Source organism: Danio rerio, chromosome 8, assembly GCF_052040795.2.
Source record: "Danio rerio strain M-AB ecotype USA chromosome 8, GRCz13ab, whole genome shotgun sequence".
NCBI classification, from domain to species: Eukaryota; Metazoa; Chordata; class Actinopteri; order Cypriniformes; family Danionidae; genus Danio; species Danio rerio.
In genome coordinates this window covers 31,472,220-31,493,051 of record NC_141028.1, presented here as the reverse complement: position 1 = coordinate 31,493,051, position 20,832 = coordinate 31,472,220, and the positions used below count along the sequence as shown (strand labels likewise).

General features: G+C 36.7%; 1 protein-coding gene across 13 annotated transcripts in view; it reads right to left on the bottom strand.

Annotated features, from left to right (window-relative positions):
- grid2 (glutamate receptor, ionotropic, delta 2) overlaps positions 1 to 20,832 on the bottom strand; it is a 704,272-nt gene that overhangs the window by 292,271 nt on the left and 391,169 nt on the right. For all 13 annotated transcript variants that reach the window (XR_015497018.1, XR_015497017.1, XM_087263207.1 and 10 more), the window contains 1 exon segment: positions 11,836 to 12,041. Coding sequence is in view for 11 of the 13 variants with exons in the window: in XM_087263207.1 (XP_087119333.1) it covers positions 11,836 to 12,041 (206 nt within the window). In the remaining 2 variants the exon portion in view is untranslated.

The window sequence follows — 20,832 nt, the reverse complement described above, 5'->3', positions numbered from 1 at the left end:
GTGTTTGCGTGTTTGTGTTTGTGTGTAGCGTATGTAACCTTGAGCTGAAGTGACCACAGACTTTGACGAGTTGCTGAGGCCTGTGCATCACGTACAAACCACAGGCTGATGGCAAAACGGCAGCTGCTTCATTCTGACAGCTTTGAATGTAAATAAACGAATAAACATTTTGCTGTGGTAGCAAGAGGAAGAATTGTGGAACTAATATGCTGATTTCTGATAGAGCTGCAGTATATGGAACAGGACTGTGATATTCATTTGTAGGAGCAAATTGAAAATGATAGGGAAAGGTTGGTTTTGCTGAAATATGAAATCGGTATGCAAGGTCATTTTCTGGTGCATGATTATGATAATGTTTGCAAATGCTGATGAAGAATTAGTTCATGGCTATGAGACTGATTGCAACGAGTTAAACTACATATTATTAAACTCAAATGTGGGTCAAAGACAAGACTCTCCAATATTTTTGCTTTAAGTGATTTTTATATGCATAGAAAGCATTTAAAATACAGGAATAGTGTCCATATTAATCTTCCAAATAACTTGAAAATAAAATATGAATTGGAAAGTAAAATGTTTCATCATCATTCAGCATAACATGTTGAAACCAAACAGTGCTTATTCCGACTTGTACGTAGCATATTAAGATACACACACACACATATATATATATATATATATATATATATATATATATATATATATATATATATATATATATATATATATATATATATATATATATATAAAAAACACAAAATATTCTCACTGGTAAACGAGTAAAATCCTGATGTTGCCATGGGTTATGGCAAAGTGTAACTATTTAAAATGACAAACATTCAGTATTTGGGGGCTCCATTGCGATACTTACAGTATATAGAACATTTAGTGATACTTATGTTTACTAATATATAGTGATACTTATAGTGATACTGTGATAGAGTGATAAATATATTTTTAGTAATTAAATAATTCTTCTAAATAAAACTGACAAGTTGTTTTGGTAACCCTTTATTTTGATGGTCCCTATTGCACATTTTGTTGACTAAAACCTGCATAACAACATCATGGCAATTACTTCTTAGTTGTGTATTACTATAATTGCTATAATATAATATATGTAAATTAATATCTATTTAGTACCAAAAAATAAGCAAAACTATACAGTTGAAATCAGAATTATTAGCCCCACTTTGAATGTTTTTTTTTTTTTTTTATATTTCCAAAATGACGTTTAACAGAGCAAGGCAAGGCAAGGCAAGGCAAGTTTATTTATATAATAAATAAAGGGAATAGCAAGAAAATATTTGTTTTATTTCGGCTAGAATAAAAGCAGTTTTATTTATTTTTTTAAGCCAGTTTAAGGTCAATATTATTAGCTCCTTTTAGCTTTTTGTTTTTTCCTGATAGTATACAGAATAAATCATTGTTAAACAATGCCTAATATCCCTAACCTGCTTAGTTAACCTAATTAACCTAGTTAAGCATTTAAATGTTACTTTAGGCAGTATAGAAGTGTTTTTAAAAAAATCTAGTAAAATATTATTACAGATAGATACATACATATCTAAAATAGAAAATTATTTAAAAAAAACATGAAGCTAAAACATTTAGTTATTTTACTGCTTTTAAAACATATTTTCATTGCCAATGATTAAATTAAGAAAGTAAACTGTATATACAAACTTTAAACTGTATACAACTACAAAACACTATAAACTGTTATACAACTACAGTAGTTAACCATCTTGACCCATTCTTGATTGACAGACAAGGTTACACAAAGTTTCATCAAAACAATATGCCTTAATTGTCCGCTGGTGTGGAAGGTTTCCCTCCATACTCTGACAGCTTGTGATGGACATGTGTCTCTGACTGTTCACTATACACATATCCCACAGACAGATGGCTGGTCGAGACACGTCCTCACCTCTCGCCTCACTGACATCCTCTATCATGTCTTCTGTCTGTCCACGGTGAGGCAGATCTCTTTCCATTAAATGCTTGGGCTGGGCCATTTCACCCAGAAGAAGACCGTTTGCAATCTGACTTCATCACTTCAGTCCCAGAGTTTCACTGACAGGTAGCATATTCCATACACAATGGGATAAACTTGAATTTTTAAATATGTTTACACTGAAAGTTTAACCTATTAGGTATGCTCCTGTATCCACTGCAGAATGGAATTGGTGAATAATCACTTTACATGACTTGTATTTCTATTATGTTTTCACGCCATCAATGTTTTGATGACACAAAACATGAATTAAAGGCATCACCTTAATTACGAAAAACATTTCACAATTGCATGATAAAGGAGGGGAAAAACTCTGCCTAGTTAAACTGGACTGAGTGATGTCAAATGTAAAACATGCACTTACCGGCCACTTTATTAGGTACACGTCCAACTGTTTGCTAATACAATTTTCTAATCAGCCAATAACATGGCAGCAACTCAATGCTTTTAGGCATATAGACATGGTTAAGATGATCTGCTTGAACGTTAGGTGATTGAAGTGACTTTGAACATGTCGTGGTTGTTGGTGCCAGACGGACTGGTCTGAGTATTTCAGAAACTGCTAATATATATTGGGATTTTCGCACACAACCATCTCTAGGGTTTACAGAGAATGGTCTGAAAAAAGAAAATTTTCAGTGAGCGGCAGTTCTGCAGGTGCAAATGCCTTGTTGATGCCAGAGGTCAGAGGAAAATGGCCAGATTCGAGGTTTGAGCTGATAGAAAGGGTATGCTTTTGCCGAGGTATGCAAAAGATCATCTCTGAATGCACAACACGTCAAACCTTGAGGCGGATGAACTACAGCAGAATGTGGCCATACTGAGTGCCATTCTTGTCAACTGAGAAACTGAGGTTACAATTCGCACAGGCTCACCATAAATGAACAATAGATGAATCTCAATTTCTTGTGTGACATTTAGATTGAAGGGTCAGAGTTTGGTGTCAACAATATGAAAGCATGGATCCATCCTGCCTTGTATCAACGGTTCAGGCTGATGGTGGTGGTGTAATGGTGTGGGGGATATTTTCTTGGCACACTTTTGTCCCATTAGTACCAATTGAGCATTGTGTGATGTCAAAAAGTGTGATTATCTCAGTGGATTCTTGAACATGACAATGAATTTACTGTACTCAAATGGCCTCCACAGTCACAATATCTTAATCCAATGAAGCACTATTGGGATGTGGGGGAACCCGAGATTCATATCATGGATGTGCAGCGACAAATCTGATGCTATCACGTCTATATGGATCAAATTCTGAGGAATATTTCCAGCACCTAGTTGAATTTTTGCCACAAAGGATTAAGGCATTTCTGAAAGCAAAAGGGGTTTAACCTGGTGTAAAATATAAAGTGGCCAGTGAGTGTATATTTAAAACTATTAAAAATATATCATCGGTTATAGTTATATCTAATTGATAGCTATGATATACTGGCACGTTCTCAAAACAAAAAACAAATATAACAAATAAACTAAATAAATAAAAACTAAATAAAGATAGCAATGCTTCTCTTTATTTTTGATGTCAGTCACATATTATATGTTAATCAATGTTGAAATACACCTTATACAGTAGGTTGCAGTTATTTTCAGTTTGGCATTGTCATGTAAGGTTCTAACTAGACAAATGTACTAATATGATGAGTTGCTTTGCATAAGCCCTGTTTTTAAAATCCTATTAAAATGCACTTTGTACAATGAGCATTTGCAGAGTTTTTTTTTTTCTTTTCTTCAATTAAAACAACATTATTGAACATTTCTGTAAATTATATAACCAAAGCAGCTTCTGTTGTCTCAAAAAACAACAAGAATGGCAACATATACTGTACATTTGCAATTTAAATTATCAGGATTGGGTCTGGTTGATAGTATAAGGACGGAAAGCTGCTATAAGAAATGGCTGCTATTATTTCATGATTGGAACATCTGTATAACTTTGAAAACTGAAATATATCATAAATAATTTGTGAACAAATCAACCTTTCTCTCTCTTGTTTAAGAGAACAAAGTGGTCACTTTGTGACCAAAAAAACACATCAAAATGATCAACTTAAAAGTTAAGTCTACTGTCCTATGTCTACCAACTAAATAAAACACAACGCATGCAATAAAATTCAATCACAGTTATCTTTGGGTATTTGTGAAACAAGTAATTTGCCTAATGCATGTTGATGATGCCATCAAAGAAAAATTTGGTTAATGTGTGCATCTACTGGCAGTGTATTCATACGTATACACACACACTCACACTCACACACACACACATACATACACACACACACACACGCACGCACGCACGCACGCACGCACGCACGCACGCACACACACACACACAAATCTTTTAAATGAATCAAAATATAAACCCATCTGATCAAAGCAGTTTACTCCAAGTCTTAAAAAGACATGACTATTTAATAGAGTAAACGTATTTAACAATTTCATTTTGTCTTTTATGCACATATAAAGACTGGCTCTGTATCTACTAACTGAATAGATGCAGGTTGAAGGCAGAAACAGGCTGAAACTAAACTTTAAACTAAAAGTACATTATTACCTATTGTTCAATAAAAAACAGCCTTTACTTAATGCAAATAGAGCTCATGATGCTTTCATAAAGTTTCCGGACAGGGCCTCTTGTCTAATGAACAATAATCTTGATGCATGTATCTGCCATAGACTATTTTAATAGGACTATCTGGGATGTGCACAGACTTCAGATTTAAAGTTTGTCTCAGCTTGTAAAAGAGAGCATAATATTTTAAATAATTATGACTCACCAAACCCCAGAATTTCACAAAGGAGTCCAGGATCATTAGAAATATGTGACTCAGCCTTCATTTTTTGCTAAATGTAAAATATGTTGTACTGGCTATGTTTCATTGCACATTTCAGATGACAGGTCCACTAGACGGACCTCTAATTCAATATGGGTCCATGTCTATACTATTCTGAAGCAGCAATACCGTTATTGTTATAGTAAACAGTTGTTATAGTTACTTCTTTAAGAAAAAAAATAACATTAATGCACATCGGTAACTCGCCGGTAATTTTTTTAATGTATGTCCCTGTAGGAAACATAGTAAATATTTGGAAGTCCGGCGACCACAATGATTAAACTCCATAGGAATAACTGTGGTCGGAACTAAAGTTCACATTAACTGTGTTCTCTGGACTTAACTCAAGCAGTGGACGCCTACACTTTGACAGGTTGCTGCCGAACAGTGTCATCACTATGAAGTTGATGGCAACACCAGTGAATACACGCCGCGCGGCCACACCATCAACAAACGCTGTTTGACACTTATTAATGCTAGCTTGCATTAAAAATTAATGACTTTCAGCTACTTTGACGCTCTCACCGCTTTTGGTGTGAACACACGGTCAGAGTATGTTTTGTTGTAAGGTGCTGAGAATATGGGGTTTGCCATACAGATTGCCTAAACCCTTTACTAAACCAAAACAAGAGTGTGTTTTTTTTTTTTTTTAAAGCAAATATAAGAGAAAAGCTCACGGTGTCTACATAGTTTTACCATAATTTTACATGGCTTTTACTTCTTTTGAAGAACTGCATTTCACTGGACTAACTGTACAAATTGAGCTACCAAGCAAACCAAAAATGCTATCACATATAGAAATAGATAGGTGATGAAAACATATTTAAAAACAAATCATAGACATTAAGTTGTTTTGTAGATTTATTTGGTGTTGTGCAAAAAACTGCAGAAAAATAATCCTTTATCTATTGATTATAAGTCCCTGCAAATATCATTAGTGTGAAAAGGAACAAAAGTTGTTGGGATCAAGCTGCCCCATATCATTAATTTTTCCTAAAAAAATCCATGTTTGAAACATAAACTAAAGCAAAAAAAAAAAAAAAAAAAAAAAAAAAAAAAACCTTTTTGAGCTGGTCTGTGTGTGTGTGTGTCTGTCCATGTGCGCATTTCTGTGGTCCCATTTTTGGTCCCACTTTATGTGTTAAAAACACAACATAAAGTGGAAAGTTTTAAGTAAGAAACACAACCAAAATGTGCAGGGCAGGGGAGGCCCCGAGTACCAGAATTGAGAACCACTGGGGTAGGGCAACATAAAACACAGTATGTACGCTATATGAGATGTCCCAGAAATGTACAAAAAAACCTCTGTATGGGTGTGAATGGGACTGTGCTAATATTACAAAACTTCTGAAGGTTTTTTTTTTTCCAGATGAACTGCAATCACAGCTAATGCAATTCTTTTTTTTGTCATTATTAAATACCAGCCCAGGTAAAATATGTTCACAATTGACCATAAAACACCTGAGAAGCAGCTGCATGCTGAAACATGACTTCTAATAGGAGCAATTTGTCTCAAACTATACACCGTATGTCTCTTGAACAATGAACTGGCCTTTAAATCAGCTTTATAGCGCAGACAAAAGGTTTAGATAAGCCAGACATGCTGTCTTTATGTGACAGTTTCTGAACAAACCAGAATGCAGCAGACTCTGTTTCAAGACCTGGTAATGAACGCTCACAACAGATGTTTAATAGTGTTCCCTGCTGAGGTGCTGGAAGACCTGAACTCACTCACCGCATGCAATCAAAGCCCAGCAACGAGCCTACAAATGTCGTCTTAATTGACTTATTCATTCTTCATTTTTAGCCCATATATGGTAGCCTGCAGTTTTCATAATATAGCAGCAAAAAGTAGCAGCGGAGCATATGTATTCAATTTAATATAAAGCTATATTATATATCATATAGATACTATATGTCTATGTTATTTAGATACGGTTTATGCACATGGATCCCTCCTTGAGTGTTTTTTTTGACTACTGCATTAATACTACCATATAAATAATATTCATAATTACGGAGTATAGCCATTTAAACTCAGATGTTTCATGTTTCTCAAATTTGCAGATAATAATGATTTCTGAAGAATCATGTGACACTGAAGAGAAATGGCTGATGTCAAACCAAAATTGAAACATTGTAAGATTTATTAATATATCAAAGTTCCTTTAAGGCCAGTCATTTCTCTTTGTGGCCATCTTTGAAAGGCCTCTCGGGAGGTATGCTCAGGCATTCTGTCTGAATGAGGAAACATGAAATTCCCCAAAACTGTTTGCCAAGCTTATGACTACATTAAATATTTGGAATCACCAATAAAATTAGCCAACAACTGTCTCATAAGTATCATTTCTAAACATACAAATCAAACAAAAAATTTTAGGTTGCCCAAGCTACATGCACACTTGAAAAGACCGAGATCACAACACCAACCTCCTTTATGGCAGTTACACATTGTCATCCTCTGGATTATACTTTGTCAAATTGCACTGGTCTTTTGAAGCAATTCACAACTTGGTCTTGATGCTGAATATTCTCTAGAAAAGACAGGGACTCTTTGTTTACAAGTTTGTGTGGCGTTTGAATAGTTGTGTCATGTGATGTCCATTTGACAGGAGTGACTCTACCTCACGTTCGTTTCATACAGATTGCAATACTAAAAAAATGTTAGTTTTCAAGAACACTTGGTTCATTTTAAAGCACAGATTTCAAGCTTTATTTGGATATATTTCTTAAGTTTGTGAAGCAAGTATACTCGCTGAGATTCCAATGTGTCATAAAAGCACACCTCTGGTCTAAACATCTCCCCCGGAAAAACGTCAGTCTAATAGCAATCGCTGATTGACTCCTGTACTAGTAGGCGGGGCTTCATTTTCCATATTGACCGTTACCCTTTTACCCATTCAAAAATTTACGAGTGACATCTCTTGTGTATTCTATAGTCTTTGATCAGAGATGCCCAAACTACGGCCCGCGGGCCAAAGTGGGCCCATGGTAACCTTTAATTTGGCCATCCCGTCCCATCTGAGAAGAGAGGGATAATGATGAGGATGGTTTAGAGATTTTCAATTAAAATTTAATGTAACCTTTTGTTTGTTTGTTTCATTGTTAAAAGCTAACTGAAACTAAATGTTTCAATTAAATGTAAACTAATCAGATTTTCTTTAAATATGCATTCCGTCACCAACAATGCAGAGAGTTTGGTGAGCAAATCAAGTCAAAGACAGATTCTGCTTGTCTAGTGTATTCAGCATTGAACTTAACTGTGTTATAAATGTGATTGTTTGTATTAATTGCAATAATATCATTTAAAAACTTATACTGTATTAGGTAACATGATTTAAAGTAATGTTTTTTATTTATTTAGAAATATTATGAAAAAATTGGAAATGACCCATAGCAACTTCAATGTAATATAGTTTAGTAAATTTACCTGTGCCCATGACTCTCAATAATATTTGGTTTTTGGCTCCTCATATAGTAAAAAGTTTGGACACCCCTTTCATTAATAATACACAAACAGCCCTATTAAATAACAATTCTAAAAATATTATTTCACACTAATCCCTTTGACTAAACAAAACATAGTTTTAGTGAGAATAAAAGACTTATTTTAAGAAAATGTGAATATTTTTCAAATGAAAAATCAAAGTGGAAATTCCCCATCCCCATTACTCTAATCTTCATTATTCTTAAGAAATCATTCAAATATGCTAATTTCCTTTTGTGTTCAATGTTGCTTGAAAATTAATAATGACGATTCTCCTTTTCATTCTTTTGCTTTTCGTTCTTGTTATTCTTCTTATTCGTGATACATTCTACTTTCAGGAATCCAATAAATAGAAAGTAACATGACAATTTTTTTTTCTGTTGTTTTTGATACATTTTGTGTGTTCTTGATATTTTCAGCATTGACTATCAATGTTATATGCAGTATAAATGTTTTTTTTTTTTTCAATGTAATGCTTTGACTATTTTAATATACAATTTGGATTTAGATTTGATTCTTTGTAAGCTCAGCAGGTGTCACAAAAAAAAAAAAAACATGCTTGAGCAACACATGTAATAAGGAGCTTTTCAGTGTACTCCTGCAAAATACTTTGTCCCAAAAGGTAGCCAAGCACAGTCTTAGAGAATAACGGTTTCCCAGCCAAATCCAATAACAAAAAACAATAAGCTGCTTTAAATTTCCTGCAATAATTCCCTGGCTGAAGTGCGTATCTTTAAGACTCTGAGCTCCCCTGATCAACTTATCATTCCCAGACCCAAGAGTCATTACAGCTGCCTGCAGTCTCAACCACTACTGATGGTTCCTGTCCTATTCCACGTTCAGCCAAAATTGGATTTTGATTGCTTTTCACAGGATATTTTTTTAATTAAAGGCGAATGAGAATAGCATGTGAGATTAAGCAATACTTCATGGTTTAATTCCCAAAGAGAGTTATCAAAGAGAGCAAAGCCGTTTAATGGCTTCCTTACAAATATTGCCAATTAAAAAAAAAAAAAAAGTGACATTTTTCAATCAGAATGAATTACTATGACCCACAGAAAGTAGAAAAAAAAAACTATAACCTTTTGCATTGTAGCAAGAAAAAATGGAAGTATACATTATTTAATGTGTCATAAAAGCCCTGAAGATATTCAATTTCCCTGACATCATATCCTGCCTGGAGCTATAAGCCTTAAAGCCTGTGTGCACTGGATTTTTTGCTTATGTTTACCACCAACATTTAGTGCATTGTGACCACATAAAGAAAACCAATGAGAGCATGTAAACCAGGGGTCACCAACCCTGTTCCTGGAGAGCTACCTTCCTGCACATTTCAGTTGCAACCCTGACCAAACACACCTGTTTGTAATTATCAAGTGCTGCTTTAGGTACTATTAATTGGTTCAGGTGTGTTTGAACAGGGTTGGGACTAAATTCTGCAGGAAGGTAGCTCTCCAGGAACAGGGTTGGTGGCCCCTGATGTAAACCAATGCCCCATTGAAAGTGTATTTAAAAATGCTGATAAAACCCCAACAAATTAATTTGAGTAGTTAAAAAACATATTTTTTTATGCACTTGGGCACATTTGCAGGACTACAAGTTAATTTAAAACCAACTCAACTTACAAAAAACATTTAAAAATCAAATCAGCTTTAACAAAAGCACAGCATCAGAATTAACATTATTGCATCTTAACAAATACTTCTTGAGGTATGGCCACAAGGAATCCTGTTTCAGAAATAACTGCTCTCCCTCAGTTATCTATCCATCAAGAAAGGTTCTCATGTCAGCCTAATTGGTTGCCGGAGTGAGATGTAGTAACGCACCAGTAACGCACCAAAAAGTTTGTTGTTGACCACAGTAAAACAGGAAGAAGAAGAAATTGTCATTCTCGTAATCATATGAATTTACTCTTATCGACTAGGCACCGGCCTCACAGCTCTGTGAATGTCGGTGCCGTCACGTACTGATCCTTGATTGGTTAATGTAGCTTGTGTGGATGCTACTGCGCTACTTGGCTAAAAAATTGCTTTGCTACTGAAAAGCTATTTGATTTAGAAAACAGTTACTGATAAATGGAGTTAAGCTAGTAGCATTCGAGTGTGCTGCAAGCCTACGTTTGAGTGAAGGTTTCGGCCGTTAGATCGCCCCCTGGGGGCTGGCTGCAGTACAAGTCATAAAGCCCGCCTCCTCCGTGTTAATGAAGGAGACTTGAGCCCAAATAAAAAAAAATATTACACTTGCAATAAAATGTCCCGAAAGATAGTTCTGGTTGATTAAGGCACTGGTTATTGTGCTGAAATAGGTGCAGATCTTCATTTTTGTAAACAGTTTGTTTTTAGCAGTAATTTAATGCTGGGCGTGTCATCGTGATTGACAGCTGTGATTGACAGTTTCTCAAAGCGCGGCGTCTGAGCTTCGGCAGGAGACTGAAGTAGACTGAAATTTTATTATTCGATTTCTGTGTTATTTTACCATGACAAAATGAGTTCAGCAGTAAACTATAGTTTCTGACATACATGATCCTGGTGGAACACTGTTTATTCGCTAAGTTCAGGGCTTTTTTCGGGCTTTATTAGTTTGCTGATACACGCCTAGCCACCCAGATAGCAAAACACAGTTCCGGCTAGATTCTCGCCTGCCGGAGACTTATCTCTTAGAGCTCAGACTGACTAATGTTACCTCTGCTGGACCTACTCCGGATGCCTGGACTCACTACCCAATTCCAGCCCGAGTCAATCGAGCCAGATGCGGCGGCCGAGCGAGCAGGCGCTGCCGCATGCGAGCCGGAATCAGCCCGCGACGCCGCGAGTAAGTTATGCGCTGCGGCCTGGAGCTGGCGCGATTGAATATATAAAACCCTCATATTTGTTAACGTTATTACATCCATTTGTGTTGATATGACAGCAAACGCATGCTGAGAAGTTCGGGGGGCGTAGTTGATTTTACATAAAGCGTTTGATTGGAAGCTCGACTCTGCTCATTTTCGCGGCTCCTCCTCTGGCTCCATCAGACAGTCCTTCTGCGCATGTCTGGCTCCAATTTCAGCAGTCTTTTGCGACAGTTTGTGCCCGTCAAGCAGGCGTTTTGCCCTCAAGGCGTTCAATGGGAAAAAGGGCTGTCGCGTCGTCCATATTTTTTACAGTCATTGGTAGCATTACTACATGTAGTGACGCTACTGCCTGGCACTGCCAACAAGCCATAAAAACACTAAAAATATTAAATTTCCCATGACATTATACCCTGCCTGCGGCTGTGAGCCTTACAGTTCAACATAATGTGAACTATTTAAAAGCTGGTTGGACTGAGAGATTGAAGGTTTTGTGTTAAATGCCCGATGGTTAGATTCTGAGGGCTGCTACTGTACTTGCATCTGTGCAGTGCAAAAAATATCTATTAATGTAACAGCAGCCATTTGTGTGAAATGCAAGTGTGAACATTTTCAAGGCTGGTGTGTGATATATGTTCATACTAGCTTGTGTATGTGAATGTACCTCGGTAATGAAGGCCTTGGCAGTGGCGGGACTCATGAACAGCACAGCACGTCTCAGTGTGTCCCTGTAGCGATGCAGCTCTTCCACCCTCATGGTACGGAACATTCCAGTGATCATCATGTTAATATTGGATTCCACCTTCTGGAGAGACACATCCATCCCCTGCTGAGACGTCTGGTCCAGGAAGTTTTCTATGCCCCGGATATCTGAAAAATAACAACAACAACAGACAGTGTCATTCAAACTACGTTCGTTTGCATCTGGTCTGGTTAGAAGTTACTTTCAGAGCTTCCTTTGAACTTTGTATTCACCAAAGCATCTACAAAATATTAAAAAGCACAGCCATTTTCAATATAAATTTTTTGAGCAACAAGCTTATTAAGATGATTTCTGAAGAATGTAAGGAACCATCAATGTTTCCCTGTTTATGTAAAACAATTGTATATTAAACTAGTATATACAAAAGTAGGACAAACTGGACAACATTGTCTTGAAGCAATGGGAAGAGTACAAATAGCATAGAGCAGTGTTAAGTGAGAATGGGAAACCGGTAAGGATCTCAATTCGAGGGTCGCCACATCTATATCATGCTTTAAACAGAGTCTTTCTGGGAAAGAGAGAAATCTCTACCAAAACAAAGCTTGCTGATTACAACTCTACCTATGTGCCTACTCTTACATATGGGTGTAGTCTTAAACACACACAACAACAACAGATTGCAGGTGATGGAGATGTGGTACCTTAAATGAGTTGCTGAAACTTGAGAAACTTATTAGTTGATCCCTATCAGCTCCCAGGTGAAGCATGATATTACACAGAAGAATGAAGATTTCTGCAACTGTCACTGCATAACTATAGTTACAACTAATGTTTGAGCAACTTTATTTCAAACTGTGACCAAACTGACTGGAACTACTTACTGTACATGTGCATTTAAAAATGGTATTGAACACATTCAGCCAATCAGAATGATGTCTGCAGAACATGGACATTTTTATTTTGATTATTATTATTATTATGAAAATGAAATATCTTTAAAGCAAACAAACCATGATTTCAAATAGTCATGCAGGTAGTTTTTGTTTCTTCACTCTGACCAGTGGCTTTCCAAATCAATTTCACTGTATTTATGTGAGTACTCAGAAAGACAGGTATTTTGATTTTAGTATTATTCTGTTCAAGCCTTAACACACAAAAGTGAATGCAAATTGTTATTTGTGTGATACACTATTTGAGATGCAGCTCATTTCTTTTTGTCTTAACAGAAAACAGCAAGCCAATACAAATGATGTTCTCTGATGCAGCTTCTTACATGCGAATGGTGTTAAATCCAATCTAGCATTTGTGAAGATGCAGATGATGGGTATACTTTGCACACCAATCCCCAGATCCCCATGTGTTTTGAGTCACGACTTCTCTGCCATGACCTATGCTGATCATGGATCAAATGAGATCTGTTACATCACTATATAAAGCTCAACCTGCCAAAGTGGATATTGGGATTGACACTTACACACCAAAATCTACTTGCATTTAGAGGGTTGCTGGATGTTAATGTCAGTCCCTGCATGTCTGTTATCAACCCTGCTCAACTGAACATGAGCAGAAGTGCAGAAAGAACACAAGCATTTGCAAAGCATTCAATCGCAGCACTCATTCAAACAGAAAGAGAGAGAGAGAGAGCGGTGCCTGCCAGAGGTCATAACAAAGATTAGAGAGAGATTAGATTTCACACTTAACAATGAATTGATTAAAATGAGATGTGTGGCATGTTTTACATACGTTTAAATTAAATGTTTCTAAAAGACTGATCTTTTTCCATAAGTGCGATTAATTAAGAAAAAACGAGGAGGACTGCACAATGAATGAGAAATCTAATATCAAATGACAAGTCAAATATCAAAGCTACTTTATACAAAGAAAAGTGAAGTAAAGATCCCTTAAAACTGATTATGTATGGTATAAACCAACTAACCAACACTACAGATATTTTTAGTTTTTTAGTTTTTTGTTTTTTAAAGTAACTGTTATTGATTTATATTTTAAGTATAGGTAGAAACAATCCAAGCTCATTTTGCATATGTACACAGGTCTAAATTTCTGGGGACAGTGAAATACGTAACTAGAGGTACATCTGCTTGCGTTTTTTGTTTTTGCAAATTCACCAAATTTGTGTACACTTTTTGATAATCTCAAATTTCTCTTGCCAAAAATAAAGGGCGCAATATGCACTTTAGCCAACTAGACTGACTGACTGACTGATCCACTGACCCTCCATTCCTAAACCAAACTGATAATGTTTTCAAGAGCAATTTAGAAAAAGAAAAGCAGTCACGACTGCATGATTTTACCACATTTTCAGCCTGTTTTTATTTTTTTATTTTTTGCTTTTGTTCTGCCTGGTTTCTGAAACTTTTCTTCACCAGACTTGAACCCTGTCATTATGGTCAACTCAGCTCCACTATCGGTGTATGTGGCGAGCCAATGGGAAAACTGGTAACACTGGAAAAGCTGTCTATATGGAAGTAGGCAAGCTGGTAGTGCTAAAAGTAACAAAACTCTTCAGAGGCATCATACCCTCCCGGTAGTGTTCATTTTAAAGATGAAATGCAGCTATACTGTAGGTATGTTTGGCTACATAATTTGCGCTCTCAAGAAATGTAAACAGGGGTACGTATCCACAATGAGCCTGTATTGGTTAGACAGGTACAGAACAATCTAGCAAAATAATAACTGATTAATGCTTACCTGAAACAATATTTTTTTCCCCAATTATTTTTCAAGGTGTGTATAATGTATTTGAAAATTGATATGTGAAAAATATCAATTCTGCTGTTGTTAATAAATTGAAATTTTAAGAGAATGTTTTCATGTCATGCTTATTGTCCCAATGTGTAATGGCTAAATTCATGTACCCGACCTACTGATTCACAACCTTAAGTGCTAGAGGACTGATTAAGTCGCCTACAGAGTCTACCTAACCATTTCTCTGCTTTAATACACAGCATTGAGCGTAAAATTATAGGTCCAATTTGTTATGTGGCTTCTGCCGACTTGTGCATATGATCTGCTTTGTGAAATAGTTACTCTGGACCAGAGCAGATCGTCTGTGCATTATTTTCTTATATATAAAAGTGTTTATGCAAACGTTCTATATCAATGCTCAATTACATGTGAATAAGTGATTGAATTCTAGTAAGTCTTGTCTTCATGATGCTTCAGATTCTAGAAAGCTTTTAATTGGTCAGAAATATATAATGATATATAAATATGTAAAGCTAAAGTGTATGTTGAAAAAAAAAACTTATATCCATTTTAGTGAAAGTAAGAACATATAAGTTTTGATTTGTTTACTTTTGACTAAAGACTAAATACTTCAAGCTAAATTAATGAATGAACTGGAACTGCCATTAACACAATTCGGCCAAAAAGTTTGTTTGGAGTTCAATTCACCAATTCAAAACAGCCCACCAAAGCGAACATTTAGGGGAAGTTTGTTTTGGCTCCTAAACACCTTTGAGCAACAATTTGTTTATTACGCAATTGTTGGGTGTTTTCTGACTTCTGCCTTATTTGATGTGCTTTGTATTCACATAAGAATGACAGAAGAACATCCAAAACAACAACACCAAACAAATACATTAGAGGCTGGACTTGCAGAGCTTGTACAGATGTATCTGCACCTGTATGATCACTTGTGGAGAGATTTTAAAGACTGGGAGGGCTCACACGCCCACATGAGAAGTGCCAACATTTAAAAAAACAAACAAACAAACAATAGAAGGCTATGTAAAGATGTGGCACCCTGTGGTGGCACTTCTCATTTGGTGTGCGTCAGGATGGAAAAGACTTTTTGCCAGATTTAGTTTTTGCCAGTTTTTGAAACTCTCCTTCTCCCACAACCACAAGTATTATGTTTAAGAGGCACATGCAAGCAAAGTGAATGACACATTTACAACTGCTCACTGAAATGCTGAGCTTGAGTGTTGGAGCTTTTGAAAACCATATATCATCAATCAGCCATTTCAAAGTTCTTTTTGCCTTCAAAAAAAGAATATAAAAAAGCTTTGTTTGAAGTATTTCAGGGTTTAACTTATTGATAATAACCCAAAAATGCTCATTTTTATTTTAGAGGGCATCCTAGAAAAATCTGAATTAAAACTGATATCAACGATACTTGCTATCAGGTGTGAAATAAACCCTCTAACGGGCTTAATCAACCACTTAGTTTTCACTTTCTGCATTACTGTGATGAGCGTGAAGAACAAGAATGCATTAGCATGTGTGCTAGCAGAGCACAGAAGTGGGCGACATCAGAAACCTGTGTCGAACATTTATCACTGCGGTGTGGCGAGGCAGAAGTGCTGTCTCAGGGCTGCGCTAAATAAAAGATGTATTTCACAGAGAAAGAGCTGCTGCACACTCATCCCTCTGTGCAGGCGGCCCTTCCCTACATCAAACCCTTTCCACCGGAGCGGGGAGGCGTTGAGAATGCAGGATCAAAGTGTCCCTGAAAGATGGGACTGGGGCGAAGAAACCGGGGGGAATAAAGGTGGGGGGTGTTAAAGGTGAGACCATCTCTGTGTGTTTGTGTGTGTGTGTGTGTGTGTGTGTGTGTGCGTGCGTGCGTGAGTTTGTGTGTGTGTCACAGATGTGAAGACTTTCAGGAAGAAAATCGTATGAAAGAATATTTACAGTAGGTAGCCCTTCAGCTATGAGGCACTGAAAGAAATAGTAATATCATGTTTGTGTTTTAGATGCATAACCAAAACAAAAACAACATGGCTGGCCAAACCAATTTAAACTGATATTAGCATTGGCTGGTTTGAGCTAGTCATTAAGCAAACTGTTCTACATTCGTAAAAACAGATACCAGCTGGTCAATAAGACCACTAAGTTCTTTTTGCAACGTGTTTACAGAGCAATTACCAGCCTGAACAAGCATAATTAGCTATAAAACCTCGCGTGTTTGCTATACGTTTATAAAAAAGAAAACCGAAAGTATTTCTGTAAAAATAAAATTACATATTTGTTGACGTAGTTACAAGGCTTGGCATTTGTACCTGCAATACAGCTTGTATAACCAAATTAAAGAGAACCTATAAAAAATAAGCATGGTTCTGCTAAAACAAATAAACAAAGGAATGATTATTGTAGTTAATACAGTTGTTAACATTCAAAGTGAATCAAAAATATGTATATTTTTAATTGTCCTATAAGAATGGGTGTTATTAAACAATTTTATGACAAATTTAATGAAAGATGTGCCTATCCACTATAATTATTGACTACTGTAGATGGCAACCATTACATCTATCATTTTACTATAGCAAGCATCATTTTACCCAACCCAGGCTCATTATTGATACTATATACATTTCTGGTGATTATAAAATACAAAGCATGAGGTAAATTTTTTTTTTGCAGTTTTTGTTTTTGCAAATCCACCAGAGGCTGCTTTATCAGATGTCAAATTTCTCTCCCGAGTGCCATTCGCATTTGCTGTTCTTATGCAATCCACCAGAGGCCGCTGTCGACCTACTGACTGACCAACCAACTGACTGACAGATCCCCCAGCCCACCCCCATCCTTAAATCCCATGATAGTGTTTTCAAAAGCACTGTTTGACCCGATCACCCTTTTCCCTTAACCCAACCGACAGTGTTTTAAAAAGCAATCCAGAAAAAGAAAAGCCCTCGCGGTTGCCTGATATTTACCTCGCTGTTTTAGATCATACCATGTTTTCACCTTGTTATTTACTTGGTTATTTTATTTTTTGCCTTTTGTTTTTGTTTTATCTGCTTTCTGGAACCCTTCTAAGCCAGACTGTTGCCGCAATCAACTGGATCTCAAGTCCGCTGACGCACAGGGCGAGCTACTGAGCAAACTGTTAACATCGGAAAAGCCATCCACACTGAGGAAAGCAGTCAGCCGGCAGCGCAAAAGAAACTGAAGTTATCAGCGACCTCATACCACCCCATAACGTTCACTTCAAAGACTCTCCAGAAATGTATATAGGAGTATGTTTTCACAATGAGCCTGTGTTGAATTTACCATATTATTTGCAGTAAATATGTGATTATAAAATACTACCCTAACTAAAGATGTTGGAGTGTTGGAGAAAGCTACAAATCATTCATAATTTGAAGTAATCAGACTACAATTAAATGCTTTAAAAATACAATAGAGACAATGAAAAACAATAATTTATGAGATAGTTGCTGACAACTACCATATTATTGGAGTAAAAAACTGAAGTAAAAAATGTAAAAAACAATATAAAAAATATCAAACTGTAATAAATGCAGTCAACTTAGAAATGTGACTATTTGAAAATAATTACCTCCAAACACTGAAGCAAAGTTTTCTCGAGAAGTTTTCATTTATATGAAATTCATTGTTTTTTAAACTTTTAAAGAGGCCAGAAAATCTAAATTGTAATCGTTTGGCTTCTGGTTTAATTAGCAGGGTCATCATCGCCTACACCTCCACTGAAACACTGTCACTCGATGCAGCTAAAAGGGAAGATGAGGACAACATCCACCGCACGCCGGAGGAGGGTCAAAAGCTCCGGTGCCTCCATCTGTGCACTGGATCCAATTTAAAGCAAATCTACGATTGCGGTTCTGCTAAAAATCTCTCATTGGGTTCCCCAGCTAGTGTGGAGGGCAGGGCTCCAGCAGACAGCAGCTTGTGTTTATAGTGGAGGACACATAGAGGGACTTGATACGGCCCCTGTGCTGGAGTGGCATCTGGGTAGGAGCTGTTTACGGAGACGCTGCTCTGCTACGTTATGGCAGGATGGGGTGGCTGAAGGCAATGGTCTGGTAATGTAGTGGGCTTGTTATTTCTCTGTTACGACTCCATGAAGTCGGGACATTACAGAGCTCCCATTCAAAGATGAGGAGCCTGCTTGGCTTTATTACTTCTGTCTTAATAGGAGAGGTTATAGCAAGGCAGATTAATCCAAACAGACACACAGCACAGTGGTAACACGCCAATAAGGCCCTTTTCATCTGTCAAAAATACACATGTAATTATAATCAGCACTAGTGTCTCCATTATCATTACAGAGTCTTGGCCTCACTTCCCCTGTCAGAGAATCCCAGCTGTAACTCTGAGCATAAACCAGCATATACATTACTGAACTCAACTTTGAAGAAAACTTCACACAAAACACTTTGATTAATAGCTCTGCTTTACCTTGCGGGGAAATTATACGACTAAATGTATATTTATTCATTTGACAGATGCTTTTATCAAATGTGTAAATGCCTTTAAGGTACTAATTTATTTCAACTGTTCTTTGAAAACTATATTATAAATAGTAACCCTTCAATTCAATTCAATTCATGTTTATTTCTAGAGCGCTTTTACAATGTAGATTGTTTAGCAAATTAGTTTAAAGTGAATTGAAGATTCATTTGAATAGGGCTTCAAAAGAATCAACTCTTCAAATTCAACTTTTCTGATGTAAAGAACATGGTGGTCAGCACTTTGTCCCCGTGAGGCTTGGACTGCGGTGGAGTCACTTGTTTCAAGTTTTGAAGCAGCTAAAAGTTTAGTTGTGTTGACTACTGGTTTCACGACACACTAAACTTAATTAGACTCTCGATGGAAAAGAAAGAAAGGTATCAGAGATGGGAATGTCTGAGTTGTGCATGTTTACCCATTTTTTCTGGGTCGTCACTTGCTCCCTGGAGTCCTGTGGTTCTACTGGATTCTAGTTCTGGGTTCACTCTTGTCTGGGCTCTATTCTTATGGGGTGCGGCCTTAGGCTACCAGCTTTTATAAGGAGGGTTTTGTACCCACCCGCTGGAGCTGAGTTGACCAATGAGAAGTTAATGTTTTATAGCCTTTGTTTCAAAGCTTAGTGATTTGCATAGGTATTCTGGCTGTAAACTGATGCAGAAAAGTTCAAAGCTTTTTAAAAATGTTAATATGTTGCACACGTATTAACATAAAATGTAAACAATCATTCAGTACACCAAATTAGCCTTGCAGGGACATCAAACATAAACCATCTATGATCTTGTTTAGCTGTGGTAGAGTTAAACTTTGTGGTTAGAGTTACTTTGACTGAAAAAATATTGAAACGCTAACATTAATACAAGAGGAAGAGACTTGTTTTAAAACACCATGACATATAAAGAGAATAAAAGTTTACATTAAAAGCATATTAAGTCTTAAGTCTTAAGAAATGAGCTTATAGAAGTTTTCTGTGTGTCCATTTTTAAGCATTCCTTCGAGTCATAAATACCCTTGAGTCGGATTACAAATGACCATCCAGTCTTTTTCTTGGTATTAAAAGTTGTCGGTGTATTATTTGTTGAATAAAAGCAAAGTAATTATATGTCTGATCGGAAAGATTCGTTACAAGTGTCAAAACATCTTAACAGAACACTCCTAGTTAATGGAAATTGAAACTGTCAGTCCGGTTTTCAGAGTGAAAGTTCAGTTTAGTTCAGTTCAGTGTGGTTTAATTTTCACTGCTAAAAGTCCAAACACTTCCAAGCAAAACTATGGATGCGCAGCTCCACAAATCCCAAACCAGTGGCGACAGTGGTGCAACCTTAATCCAATGTTACAGCTTTTTAAAGTTGATCTGGGTTGTATTGGGCTTTTCAAAAAATAAATAAATCATTTTATAAAAGGAAAAATATCAGCTAAAGGGTGTACTATACAAAAACTGGTAATTGAATAATGAGATTAGTAATGATTATTCTATTGGCATGTCTAGGTGTTGTCGGTGAAAAATAAAATTGTGTAAATCTACATTAAATAAGCAAGGATGCTGCCCTAAACCCTTTCCCCAGACGCTTCTTCCAGCTCCTCCTGAGGCGTTCCCAGGCCAGCCGAGAGACATTGTTCCTCCAGCGTGTCCTGGGTGTTCCCCGAGTCCTCATCCCGGTGGGACATGCCTGGAACACTTCCCTAGGTAGGCGTCCATGATGCATCCAAAACAAATGCCCGAGCCACCTCAGCTGACTTCTCGAT